The 14413-nt window shown below is 39.1% G+C and overlaps 1 protein-coding gene across 4 annotated transcripts in view; it reads right to left on the bottom strand.

The window, feature by feature from the left end:
• RNF17 (ring finger protein 17) overlaps nucleotides 1–14192 on the bottom strand; it is a 48282-nt gene extending 34090 nt beyond the window's left edge. For 3 of the 4 annotated variants that reach the window (XR_008451932.1, XM_054078097.1, XM_054078113.1), the window contains exons 1-10: nucleotides 14116–14192; nucleotides 10804–10891; nucleotides 10023–10081; nucleotides 8698–8778; nucleotides 7156–7256; nucleotides 6139–6310; nucleotides 4754–4827; nucleotides 2710–2784; nucleotides 1305–1576; nucleotides 123–191 (exon numbers count right to left, since the gene is read on the bottom strand). Coding sequence is in view for 3 of the 4 variants with exons in the window: in XM_054078097.1 (XP_053934072.1) it covers nucleotides 123–191; nucleotides 1305–1576; nucleotides 2710–2784; nucleotides 4754–4827; nucleotides 6139–6310; nucleotides 7156–7256; nucleotides 8698–8778; nucleotides 10023–10081; nucleotides 10804–10816 (916 nt within the window). In the remaining variant the exon portion in view is untranslated. The remainder of the gene's footprint in view (nucleotides 1–122; nucleotides 192–1304; nucleotides 1577–2709; nucleotides 2785–4753; nucleotides 4828–6138; nucleotides 6311–7155; nucleotides 7257–8697; nucleotides 8779–10022; nucleotides 10082–10803; nucleotides 10892–14115) is intronic. The other variant, XM_054078106.1, reaches the window with a different exon arrangement.
• Nucleotides 14193–14413: the final 221 nt, after the last annotated feature.

Raw genomic sequence — 14413 nt, 5'->3', positions numbered from 1 at the left:
ATCCCAACTAGAACGGTAACTTATATGTCCTACTCTCCACAACAAATTGTCTGCCCTCACTGCATAGAGGATGTATCCCTTCCAGTAAATTAAACCATGTACTAGATAGGAAAACCACTAACCAGTTTTGCTTGTTTCCTTCTTGAAGACTTTCTTCCTCTGTTCATCAGCATAATCATCTGTGGGAAATACTGTTTATTGTTTTAGGAGGAAAGTTGAATCACTTAGGTTAGTTAAGTTTTTGTACATAAGTAGTACCATAGCCGACACAACAAAGACAAATTACATGTATTGTAGGAGTACTGCAAGGGCAAAACTTCTCCTACCTGATGTGACAGAAACAGAGGCACACACAGTGGACTGTGTGCATATGGCGAGCCCATATGCCAATTCCAAGACTAAAAAACTATCATTAAAATTCTTAGATTCAAACATGCAAAACTCGTAACTGTAGTTTGAAGGAATTTTGTTCTGACATACTTTTGTGAAGTCCATGGGATTCTATTATTGAATACTTACATACCACCCCTACTCTCTACCCTCATTCTCCTGAAGCACTATTAATCATGGCGATTTTCTACATACGTTGTGGACATAGAACACTCTGAAGTAAAATATATCTTAATTATACTGTGGAATGTATCTATTTATTCCTCCTCCTATTATCTAATTGGAATGTCCATGTTCCAACTTGTTCCTAATGTCTTCAACTCTGTTCCCGAGCTCCTCCTGGACATCGGCTTGGCAGGCTGTGCTGGACTCGCTCCAGTATAATAGGGACTTTCCAGTACTGCAAGGTCTAAAACTGGACTCTCTACTCCAGATTCAGTCTCACAAGAGCCTAACAGAGGGGAAGGATCACTTCCTGGACCTGTTAGCTACACTCTTACTAATACAGTCCAGAGAAAATCTGCCAAGATGAAGAACTTAATTGTTACTGCTAGTTAACATAGGACAATGCCCTGGGAGAAGATTCAGGAAGTCAAGGGAACTGCCAGAAAAGCATCCTCCAGGAACCAGTATCATTAACTCCAATGGGGACTGTAATTATTAAGAGTCAGAGAACTACCCAGGTAGACACAGCAACTTATGACCACTCTTGGAGAGAATCTGTGAGAAAGGTTTCACTAAGCTAACCTGAAGGAGGACAATAAAGAAACGCTGCTAGCTCAAAAGAAGATAAACTGAAATACAGACATCACTAAAGAATTCATATTAGCTGAGTATAATGACAAACAAAACACATAAGTAACATCATGCTCAACAACGGTACACTAAAAGCATCACATATTAAGAAAACTTACTTTCCAGGTCATCTTCAAATACTTCTTCTATTACAACATCACGGTTGGATGGAGAATCGGGTGGAGCCGGAATACTCTGATGACATATCACAGGAAGTGTTTCTTGTACCTGAGTACTTTTCACTTCTTTGGGAACATCAAGTTTATTTGCAAGAGCCTTCATTTTACTTTCTCTGCTAAGTGCCAGAGGCATATTCCCTACAGATGATTCAGTATCACAGCCCAGCATTTCTTCTTCATTATCAAGACGAATGTACAGCTCATCGTCTTCGCTATATTTTGTGAAAACATTTATTTGGACACAAATTAGTATCACTATGTTAAGAACACACCTCATACAAGTTGGCTGAAATAAACTGTTATGTATTTGAATACCAAGGTCAACAAAAACAGTAACATGACTTCTGCAACCTAAAAAGGATCGGCACAGAAATGGTACATACTCTCAGGCAAAGCTCAGTAGAAATGCTACTCCTGCTTAAATGATCAGAGACCACAGGTACAAACACAAACTATTCGGAAAAAAAAAGAACTTTATAATGTGATATAGTTCCTGTCAAAAACAGAAGTGTAAGGTGCTTTTGTACTGAGTTACTCTTCACTGTAACCTGCAGGATTTGCAAATATTACAGTACGCAATACGCCTCTTTTAACACAACCAGTGTACAACAGCCCTAAGATTCCATTCCACTTGCTCAAGTTTTTGTCAAAGACCACAGCGAAAAATAAAAGAAGGGGACTGATAACACAAAAGCAATTGTAATTTTAGAAGTAAAAGTCTATTTCTTTTCTGGTACAAATTCACCTTAAGTAATTCCTTTCAGCATTTGATGTAATCAGTATTTAGACGGTTAAGTAAAAAGCCTGTAAAATTCAGTATTTGCTGTTGATGTTAGATATTTACACTTCCATGAAGTAATTTTCATATGCTGAAATGTTAAATGTTCTATTCCATACACTATGAACATGTAGATATGGTGCATAGGGACATGGCTTAGTAGTGGACTTAGCAGTGTTAGTTTATGGTTGGACTCAATGATCTTAAGGTTCTTTTCCAAGCTAAATGATTCCATGTTTCTATGACTGTATCGTTAAATTCCTGCCACAGCTGAGAAGACACACAGCATAAAAAAATCTTGATAACTTAAATCATACAGTGAAATAACAATTGGGTGAAACACAAGTAAACCTGAAACATCAGAACCCAAACACTAACTGGATTAACTGGAATACTGACTGAAATGCCAGAATCAGAAATTTTGCTTTGTTTCATTACACTTTTAGAAACCCATAAACATACACAGATTATTTTTGACTTTTAAACGTAGATCTCCAAAACATATATAGCCACTGGAAGAACAGGTAAGCTCCTGTACCTACTCTCTTTATTTAAAAAAATACTTACTGCCCTGTTGCTTCCCATTCAATCTTGCCCAGTTTTTTTATCAAAGGTGTAATCTCATCAGTATTCAGGAACAATCTTGAGAGAAGGGAAGAGACAAGACATCACAGAAGATGACAAGAACACCTAAATTACACTGACAATTTGAGACATGGTACTTTTCAAGACAATATCTACGGAGAAGCAAAACAAAGAGATTAATTACCTACTCCAGTCTCACTCCTCCACTCCTATTAACAACAGATTCGGTTGGTCATTTATCTTCACATTCATAATGAAAAAAATCTCTCGCCTTCTGCTTTCTCTCTCCCATAAACGGAATACTCCAATGTTCACCTACTAACTTTTCCCACTTATGCCCAGTTCAGTTCAATAAATTATTCTGCATGGAGAAAATGACTTCTCCAATAGTCCTGAAGAACAAAACCATAACTGAGATCCAAAATGTACACTCTTTTTGCTGTTTACAGTTACACTAATAAACAGCCATTTACTTTACCAATGAAAGCTAGCAAAATCTTTTACAGTGAGGCTAACAAAACTGTACCTGTAACTTCATTCAACCAAATCAGTTTTGCTGCCCAGTTACAATGAACCATTTGTGAAAACTGAATTGTAAGCAGTATTGAACAGCCCATTTTTTTTCCCTCTTCCCTCACCCTTTGAGAAACCTACCTCCACTTTGCCCTACAGTATCTTATGTCTACAGAATCCACCTGAACTCCTATGTGCCTCCTAGTGTCAAATTTTTCATCTTTGGTGTTAATTTTGGAGTGGCACCAGCATACAAGGCCTTTACACTCATCCTTCGCCATATCTCCGTTTTCCCCTGTTCTATTGAAACCCTTATAAAAGGTCTCCCAATGCAAACAAATTTGATTTTGTAATGCATTTGCTTTCTTCCAAGCTGAGAGAGTTTGCCGTTGTATATTTAAATAGGCTTCTATGAAATCCTCATTCACCACTGACATTATCTTCAACTAGGCCCTACCTAAAATGTCACTAAGTTTACCAAAATATGATTTAGAAGATTCTTGTATCCATATTCTAATGGCTGAACTAACAGGAGCCATCATAATTTTTTAATCTAACATTGGAACAGGCTGTCCAGGAAAGTGGTTTAGACACTATCCTTGAAGGTATTTGGCTGGGAAGGTTGAGGTTGTTCAGTCTGGACAAGACAAGGCTCTGGTGAGACCTTACCATGGCCTTTCAATATGTAAAGGGGGTTTATAAGAAAGCTATGACCAACTTTTCAACTGAGCCTGTCACGATAGGGCAGGGGCCAATGATTTTAAACTAAAAGAGGACAGACTCAGACAAGATGGAAGTAACACATTTTTATGACGAAGGCAGTGAAACACTGGAACAGGATGCCCAGAGAGGTGGTAGATGCCCCACCCCTGAAAACATTCAGGAACAGGTTGGATGGGGCTCCCAGCAAACTGATCGAGCTGAAGATGACCCTGCTCACTGTGGGCGGTTGGACTGGATGTCCTTTAAAGGTCCCTTCCAACAGAAACCATTCTAAGATATTGTGAATTAGAAGACATGTAGGCATGGTGCTTAAGGACATGGTTTAGTGGGGGATTGGGTAGCTTTAGGATAACATTTGGACTTGATATTAGCGGTTTTTTCCAACCTAAAGGAGCCCATAATTTTATGAGTTTTTAGCACTTTGCATGCAAGTAATCAACTTTCTGCTTCACTCCTCTATGACATAATCTGATGGACACAACCACTCTTCTCCCTAGACTGGTTCCATGTCCTGAAATGTAACGTGGTCCCCAAAATATTCCAACTTAATACCATCTTCGTTCTGCCTCTCCTTCAGAGTTTCTGAATGTGGCCTTTATACACTAGGATTACAATATTCTGACCAGCCTTATGGCCCAGCTGTATAGGACCACTGGTAGGCCTTCAGTAAAATGAAGGCAAAGCAGCTTAATTTCTGCTATTTCGCTGTTACATTAACAGGTTTTTTTGTAATTAAGATAATCAGCGCATCGATTTACCTCTCAATATACCTCCCACTCCAGTCATTTACCTTGGAGATCTTTTTTCCAAACTATACACTCTTGCGAGGTCAGCCTTGACTGGCAACTTCAAATTGTAACTGACCTGAAATTAATAAGTACATTCTTAGCTTTTATTACATAAAAAGGCAGAATATACAGACACCTATTATCTAAAACATGACAAAGCCAGAATAGAACATCTTTAAATTTACAGAAAAAACCAAGAGTTTACTCATTAACAACCAAAAGTCAATGCTCAATTTTGTCTTCTTACATTGCTAAGACCCAATGGTTGGGAATTTTGTAGTATAAACATAATCACGAGTCAGATTTTCCTTTTGTATGAACAGCTGCTGAGAATGTGACTTCTAAGTAAGAAAGCAGGCCAATGGGAGGACAGCGATGAGTGCCAGCATCCAAAAGCCACACTGGGCAAGATGGAAATGACAGAAAAAAGGAGGGATCAGACTTCTTTTCTGGGTCAGATGAGAAAGACCAAGCTTCTTCATTTGGAAAGTGACAACTGGATGCAGGCAATATGAGAGTAAAAATCACACTTCAAGGAATGACAGGATCAGTTCTTCATTATTTTTCATCAACACATTCCCAACACAAGGTCTACAAAGGCTCCAAAGGAAGTAACTGGGTAGCACATTTAGAAAGACCAGAGGGAGCTACTTTATATACACCTTATTTTAAATATTAAAATGTGGAATTCATTGTACGTATAATGTACATATATACACACATACACAATGTCACAAGAACTACAAAGACATTCAAGGAAGTGTTACACAAACATATGATTCAATAAGGTAATGCTCATTCAGTGCAATGACTCTGATGTATCCTACTGCTTATAAAATCCTTAATCTTCAACTTCCAGTACTCATTAAATGCCCAGGTTTTTACATTCTTCCTTCAAGCATCTTCTCCTTTGTTGTCAGACAGGAGACTTCACAGGGCAGACTTTTAGTCTGATACAGCAAGGCAGGTGCTGGGCAGGAAGTATGTGAAGACCTGGGACCAAGTGGGTATTAATTCTGGAGTAGTTCAGTGAGAAGGCTGGAAAGCTCCAGAATGGAAAAGGCTTGATAGCTTGAGAGAAACAACACCCTTTAACTCATCGGTACTGTGTCACAATTTTCCTGTGTTGCCCCTCATTTGCTGTTTCAGATAGCAAACTCTCTGAAGCAAGGACCACCTTTATTCTTTCACATCAGTAACAAGACCCTGATTTGTGACCAAGACCAAATATAAATCTGGGGGGGAGGCACGGGTAGAGCAAGATTACATTAATGCAAAAACTTCAATACTGAGGTCAGCAAACTGCAAGACAGATAACAGAAATTTTCAATCCAAACTTAATTTGTGTTTAAGGAATACAATCATTTCAAAGTGCAGGAACAGGTACCTGAGCGAGATCACAATGGGTTCTTAGAGAAGGCGTAATTTTTAATTCCTCTGCAAGCCTTATGGCACCAGTCAAGCACTTTTTTTTCTCTTCAATGACTTCCTTAGCTTCTGCAATATCGGCACTGTAGGTGTTTATGCTCTTCATTAATTCTGCACACAATTTTCTTTTCCTGTATTAAAACATTGCTTCTTACAATTTAATAAGCACTCAGCTATACATATTCCAACTTCAACCATGAAACACAAATGCCACTTATACCCAAATACAAGTCGATACATATCAAACATTTTCCTCAAACAGTGAAAAGTAGAAAGCATGGAAAACTCAATAACTTGAGGAATCGCAATAGTTAAAGAGTTCACACTGAAAAGCCACTTCATTTGGAGAAAAAAAATAGATTTATTAAACACTGAAAGCACTCTTCCCTTCAACCCTCCTGATATATCCATATGCATCCAACTGAAAACTAAACAGTCAGATTTTTTGTAAATCTGTCTATTAAGTTATTAGGTCTCCCTTGCCCCGGCTCTTCTGGAATCATAAGCTTTGATACTATTCTCCCTGCACCCTTCATCCCCCTCCAATGTGAATATATAAATATTTTTTAAAATGAAGAAATAAAGTGTCCTTGGGCTCCTATCAGCTTGTAAATTTGCAGAAAGTCAAATTTTTAGGAAGTTACTCTTATTGTTAAACCAATCATCCACTATATGACAATATTAAAAACCCCTATTTAGCTATCAAGCTATTTCAGAAAACTAACATCATTAGGAATATTCATGAAAAAAAGAAACTCGGAAAAGAGGCTGCACACATTGGCATTTTCCAGTCATGCAAACCAGCTTCAAGATGCCACTATGAAAGCGCAAAATATTGCACATAAATCAGAGACAGGTATTATGAAATACTTCTATGAAGACGAATAAATTTTATTTTCAAGGCTCTTATCTGAATTAAAAATAACTTATTGATAAAAACAACTCACTGCCACCACCCTACAAAACAGCTTACTACCTTGACAGGAGAGAAGAAGTAAGTTCAGCAAATGCTCTATCTACATTTTCTTCAACTTCATTTCCTTCCTGCTTCACTTTCAATTCCAAATATTTCAGCACCTATTTTGTTCAATATTGAAAAACAATACATTTATCATTTCATTATTACAACTTCATTATTATCACATTACTTGCTGTTTTAGAATTCAGAACAGAAGCAATGAACAGTAAGACAGGAACCAACGTTCCACCAGAAAGAGTGACACTAGGTTGGTGGAAAAAAAAAAAAAAGGCAAATTAGAGGATGGTTACGTAATGTAATGGAGGAAAAATGATCGCTCATAAATGCCTTTTTCTCTAACTTCTAGTCAGCTTGCACTGTCTGGATCCTCATGAAGTATTTAGCTCTACAAAGGAAGAAATACACAGATCTTGGGCCCACTGCCTCACTTTCCTTACCTGACACACTAGTGCAGCACCATACACAGATAAGTAGCATGCTAAGATTTACACCTTTTTTTTTTGACTCATTGTGAGCATACACTAAAATAAAGATTCTCTCGGCTAATCATTAATTTTGTTGCTATGGTTACATTTTATGAAGAGACTGTGAAAAATCTCAGGCAACACTGTTCGCAGTTCTCATTGAAAAACTGTTGGAAGACTACAGTTGTATGCAAAAGGTATTACATTACAGCTGCTGAAAAGGTAGGTTTTTTTTTTTTTTACAAGATGCTATTCATATACCTATTAGATATTTAGCATAACCTCACTTAACTGACAGATCAGCCACTGCCACAAAACAAGTTAAAAAGACACTAAAAACCAGGTTGTTAAGATTGCGCATCCTAGAATTAATTTGCTTTACATTTCTGGATCATTAAACACTTCCATGCCCAAGTATCTTAGAATACAGGTAAAATGTAAATACATGGCCAAGACAGAACTGCAAGCTTTTCCACAGCATGTTTAAAAGCAGTTGAAGTTTAAATAAAATAATTATCACTTATCAAGTTCATAGGTTACTCAGTAAAACCTATTAACAGCATTATCCAGTTCCTGTTTTATACCATGCACAAAAAAGCATTACTTGATTTTAACACACAATATGCAAAACATGTAAATCATTACCTCTGTTGCCCATATTTCTTTTCTACTTTTAAATCCAGAAAGAGGCACATGAAAAATACGAAGTTAGCACAGTTGCTAGAAAATAACAAATGCTGAATCTTACCCTGATCCAAGGAACCACAAGCTTCCTACTTAAAGTTTGGTTTATATATGTTTCTACTAAACATATGGATTGACCTAGTAACTTTTAATTATGAAGAAGCTCATGTACTTCTTTACAGACTACTCCTGTAGTCTGTGAACTCCAAACTACAGCCTGGAATTTAAAGCTGTATATTCACAGAAATGGCACGAACATTTGAAGGCCAAAAGAGATGTCAAATAAAAGGCAGTAAAAACACATTTAAACAGCATATTAATACATGACTACTTGTAACAAAAAGCTTCGGTCAAGGCTAGGGTTTAATATTACATGATTATTTTCACCCACCTCGTCTCCATTATCCAAGAGGCTGAGATTACGAACACCTATGTGCAAAACTTCATCAATATCTTCCGTAGTGTTGCTGTCCTGGGGAAAGGTTTGCCAATAAATATGAACGTACTTAACACAATTGAAGGACAACATGTACTATACCAATTTCCCATTTTGACAAAGAGACACTTCCTGTGAAGGGCTCACGCTCTGTCTAGGGCTCTGAGCAGCTTTATAGCTGCAAACAGGCCCAAAATATTTAGCTCACCTGAATTACACCGAGAACATTTACCCTGTAGTATTCCTGAAAAATGGATTCTGAATTTGTTTGTTAAATACATGCAATTTATTTGCGCGCACACATACACACAGAATCAAATGAAAGGTGTCCTGTAAGCTTGTTTTCCTCTTCAGTACACCTTCGATCATGGCAATGGGACCAAGCCTCAAAGTAAGTGCTGTTGAAATGAGCAACAGGAGGTGTAAGAACACTGTTTCCAAGGCAAAGCTCTTAGCCGCAAGTGTATCTTTGTGCTAAATGACAAGTGCTCCTAGTAAAAGCAATGCTCATTTCCTGTTCGCTTTGAGTATTTTTCCCAATATTATGCAAAACTTCTAACACTGCATTAATAAACCTAATTACAATGAAGTTTAATGATAGGACTTAAGTTCACACATATAATCTATCTATCTTTTGCAATAAAAGCTAAATCTAGATTTCATAACAGAAAAAACAGAATGGTCAAACCCTTTCTTTTGCACAGATTAAAAGCTTTTAAAAAAACCAAAATGTCTGTCCAAAACATAGACTTCTATGAAACAAATGGCGTTAGCACGTCATAAAAGATACAAGATTCACAAGCAGAGCATTTTTTTAAACACAGAAACAGAAATATATTCATAAGTTATGCATTACCATGTGAAGTTTCTTTTTTTAATAGTCTTTTCAGTCCTTTTATTTGGGAGCTCACAGGAAAAGACTTACTAAAAAACAAACAAACCCACCGTGCACATATGCACTAGGGTTTTTCTTGCACATAATGGGTAGATGAGAAGTTGAAAAAGAGCTGGCAATATGGGGCAGTAATGAGGATCATAAAAATAACCCTTCCTAAAACCAGACTTTGAACATCAGATATGCACTACAGAGCAACATTGCATAACAAGAAATACGGCCAAAGACCTGCTGGGGAGCAGGTGGTTATGAAGTGCAGGCCCTGACCCCAGATGGGACTTGACCTTGCTTTAATCACTTTCAATGAAAAGACCGAAGAACTTGTAATACCACTATTTCAGACCACCACGGAGACTACTGAACAGAAAGCTTTAGATTAACTTACTTCTGGAGCACAGAGACCAAGAAAATCACTGTCTTCATCTCCCACATCATCATCTAATGCTGTAAAAGCAAGCATGGGAAACATTTGACTGTGAATGTTTTTAACTGTATGGCATTTTCATCAATGAGACAAACAGGAATATATGACCACCAGAATAGTCTTCTAGACAGTATTCGTCAAGTCAACATAAATTTGGACATTGGCTTTTGTAATGACAGAATTTGAAAGCTAGGAATGTAAGTCCAGATAAACAGACACAGAAGTTATCTGGGAATTACAAAGGCTTGCTTGCATGTAATGACCAGGGTATTATCAATTAGCTATATTACATTGTCGCCATATTCAGGACAGGATAAACACAGGAAAGGGAAGGCAAAAAGGAAAAAAAAAAACAAACCCAAACCACCCCCACGCATTCAAAATGTGTACATACAGTACAGTGAAAAAAATTAGCTTTATAAAGCATCCATAAATACTACATACTAAACACAATTTTGCAATTCTTGAGAAAAAAAGAAGACACTCAAGCAGAAAATCCCCAAAACCCAAGGTTTCTTTTAAAGCAAACTTTTCAGTACCTCTGTTAACAAAAACAGCATGAGGGGAAAGGGAAAGGTATTCATTGTTCTTGCTAAGTAGTAGAAAAGTAGTAACTAAACGCATTAATCAAATATGGCAGCCTATCTATCATCTTTAAGAAACTATATGAAGCAGAAAGTAACAGCAAACGCTGCCCACCACAAAAATGCTGGAAATTAAAGTCAAGATCCAAAAGCCTTACCTTCCACACTCATAGCTTTTGATGTATGACACAAATTTCTCTCTGACTTGGTACTGTAAAGTCCTCTTCTAGTATCTTAAGATATTGCCTTCAGAAATAAATTAAAGGTCTAAGATCACGAGAAATCAAACATGAATTTTGGCTTTCCACTCTCTTAGAGCTAAGCTTGCCCACTTCTACCGAATATCATAAAGCTGCAGTTCATTAAACACACACCACACACACAAAAAATTCTGTTATCCTCTTTTAACTGGAGAAGCAATTTACTTCTATGATACTGAATTCATCGTCCATGAAGATGGTACTACAGCTTTTAAGTATGCAGCATTTAAGGTAACTAAAGCCAACATTAATAAATTGTTACAGAATCAATTTTAATCTCATTCATTCTATTCTTATTTAGCTAAAAATATATTGAATAAATCAATAGTGATTTATTTGCTTGTATAGACACACAGACAGATCAATATGAGAGATCAGTAGCCTAATGTGAGAGGAAGATCAAGATTTTGCTTCAGCCATTTTGCTTGCTTCAACCATTTTGGAGAGTATGCTGCTTGGCTACTTTGTATAAGACATGCAGGTTTTTGAAGAGCTAAACAACTACCTAAAAGGAGCTGGGCTCCTGATAGGTTAAGCCATCTATGGAAGACTGTGAGCCCCAACCCTTGAGCAATGGGGACAGAAAATTGGAGAAAGAGACAAAAGGCTCCAAATGCTTGCAACAGGTGTGCTCTCTGTGCGTCTAAAGCACCCAACTTAGCTAACTTGCAAAGCACCTTAAATAAAACATTTTTGCTGCTATATCCTTTGCTTCTAAAACTTTGTCCTTCCCAGTTTGGATTACAAAGTTGATTCTTACACTAATAACTTGGTATTTGACATGCCAAGATGCATTTAACATCTCTTTTTCCCTGAGCTTACTCAAAATGCTAAAACTTCCCACAAACTGCATGCTTTACACACTTAAGTAATAAACATTATTTTCTACATGGTCTCAATAATCACCCTGTCAGAACTTGAAAATATTAAAGCCCATACATTCCATTGTTCTTCAGTTCTTCACTACTGTCCGCTACCAAGAACTCTTTCTTTCTATGCAAGATCGCATCAGATTTTAGAAAAGGTAACAGATTCTCTATGCCATACACTTTCCTCATTTGAGCCAACACTACATATTACTTGCATCTCTTGGCAAAGATTAAAATGAAAAAGACAGACACAGTATTCATAGAAAACACCCACTTTTTTCCTTGAAAAGCACATATTTTAAATGCAACAAGGCAGCGGCCCGTTTTGCATTCCCCAGCTACTCCACTACACTGCTCTTACAACTACCAGACAAAGCAGGTGAAACCACTATAGGTTTTTGAACCTCCTTCTGGACAATACAGCATAGAATTATAGAATGTCCCGAGTTGGAAGGCAACCACAAGGATTATTGAGTCCAAATCCCTGCACAGTCCCTGCAAGTCCCTGCAAGTCCAAATCCCTGCAAGTCCCTGCACAGGACAGCCCCAACATTCATACAGTTTGTCTGAGGGCATTGTCCAAATGGTTTTTGAATAGAAGAAAGCTCGGCCTGAGCAACGTTTTGCCCGTGACTTTCACCCACTCTGGCCTAAATCATAGAATGATGTGGGTTGGAAGGGACCTTAAAGATCATCTAGTTCCAGCCCCCTCACGTCCCACCAGACCAGGCTTCTCGAGGCCCCATCCAGCCTGGCCCTGAACACCTCCAGGGACTGGGCATCCACAACTTTCCCGTCATACCTCAATACTGCAGGTTCACACCCTGTCTGCAACCCAGAGCCACCTCAGCGTATATTGACTCCAATTCTCTTCCCTAAAGCCTACTATCATTTATTTTCACTTCTGTATTGAAACCAAAAAAACTGGCAAATAAACTTTCTCAGTTTTGTTCAGGAGTTTTAGAAAGCAAACATTCTTTATCAGGCCTGGGAAACATGAGGGAAGAATCTCCATCAATAGTGGAGCAAGATAAGAGCTGGTTACAGAACACATTTCCCACCTACATACATGTGTATAAATTTTCCCAGAAATCGCATGCGGATTCTATTACTTTCAAAGGACTCATTTTAATGTTATTATGAACTTCACAACAGTCAAAACTCTTGCTAATTTGGAGCTGGCTCCAGCTCTGCCTGGCCTTGCATTTGAGATACAGGAAGACTACCAATTACAGAAGAAGACGCATATGTTCAGCACAGATCATATTTCACACACAACATTACCATTTCCGAAGAACGAACAGTAAACACACTGTTTGAAAGAAAACATGCAATCAGAGGGCCATTCTGTCTAACTTCCAAAAAATAAAATTACTTAGATGAAACTTTACTTTAGCTTAAATGAAAAATATTCCACTTTTTCTAAAAGTAACTGCTTCTCAGATCACCTTGAGCCTGCTCAGAAGGCTGGTTCAGAGCAGCGTTTTGCCCATGACTTTCACTCACCCCTTGCCTTAAATCTTAGTGATCCTTTAAGCTCCTACACATCCTCACTCTGATCAGATTCCTCTTTCCTGTCAGCACTGAACCTTCACTCTCTATTTGTGATCCACAGAATCATACAACTGCTTGGTTGGAAAAGACCCTTGAGATTACGGAGCCCAGCCACACACGTCCACTACTGAACCAAATCCCTGAGCACCCCATCCACCCACCTTTTCAATACCTCAGGCATGGGGACTCAGCCACCTTCCTGGACAGCCTCTGCCAGGGAAAACCTTTTCATTGAATCACAGAATGGTTTGAGTTGGAAGGGACCTTAAAGATCATCCGGTTCCAACCCCCTGCCATGGGCAGGGACACCTCCCACCACATCAGGCTGTACAACGAACCATCCAACTTGGCCATTGAGCCCTCGTAATACCACACACACTAAACCACTACAAATAAGTCCCTCCTTTCCCTTCTGCCAGGGGACACAGCTCTGACTGGTGGAGTCCCAGTCATGAGCCCATTTTTCAATAAGCCTTTCAGTGAAGAATATTTTCCTTATGTTCAACCTGAACCTCCCCTGGCACAATTTGAAGCCATTAACCACCAACAGACCCACACCCAGGCATACAGACCCAAATTCTTTCCCTTAAAGCCTGCTCCTATTTGTTTTCCTTTCACTATTTGCTCCCACACAGCATCCTCACACCCCCCTCCCCGCCGATTTATCTTTTTTTCCTGCTCCTCGACGCGGGAGGCGCTCTGTCTCCTCCCCAGCCGGCGCCCAGCGCTCCGCTGTCCTTGCAGGTGCCCCGAGGTCGACGGTGGAGAGGCTGGAGCAGGGACATACCGAGACCACCGGAGACGGGACGGGAGGCGTCCAGCCCTCACCTCGAAGACGAGGCGGCAGACACGCAGCTCCTTTCGCGCCAAAACGGCCACGCCCCAAGCATTAACAGCAGCGCACTTCGCTCGCCCTGGAGACCCTCTCAGCCAATCACGACGAGGCTGTTCCCGCTATAGCCAATCACAGAGCGCCGTCTCCCCGGAAGCCAATCACAGCGAGGCACCTCCCCTTACAGCCAATCAGGATGCGGCTGCTCCCCGCTCAGCGAATCACGGCGAGGCGAGGCGGTGGGCGAGGCGAG

The sequence above is a fragment of the Cuculus canorus genome, chromosome 1, assembly GCF_017976375.1.
Source record: "Cuculus canorus isolate bCucCan1 chromosome 1, bCucCan1.pri, whole genome shotgun sequence".
Taxonomy (NCBI): domain Eukaryota; kingdom Metazoa; phylum Chordata; class Aves; order Cuculiformes; family Cuculidae; genus Cuculus; species Cuculus canorus.
This window is presented reverse-complemented; position numbering and strand designations above follow the sequence as displayed.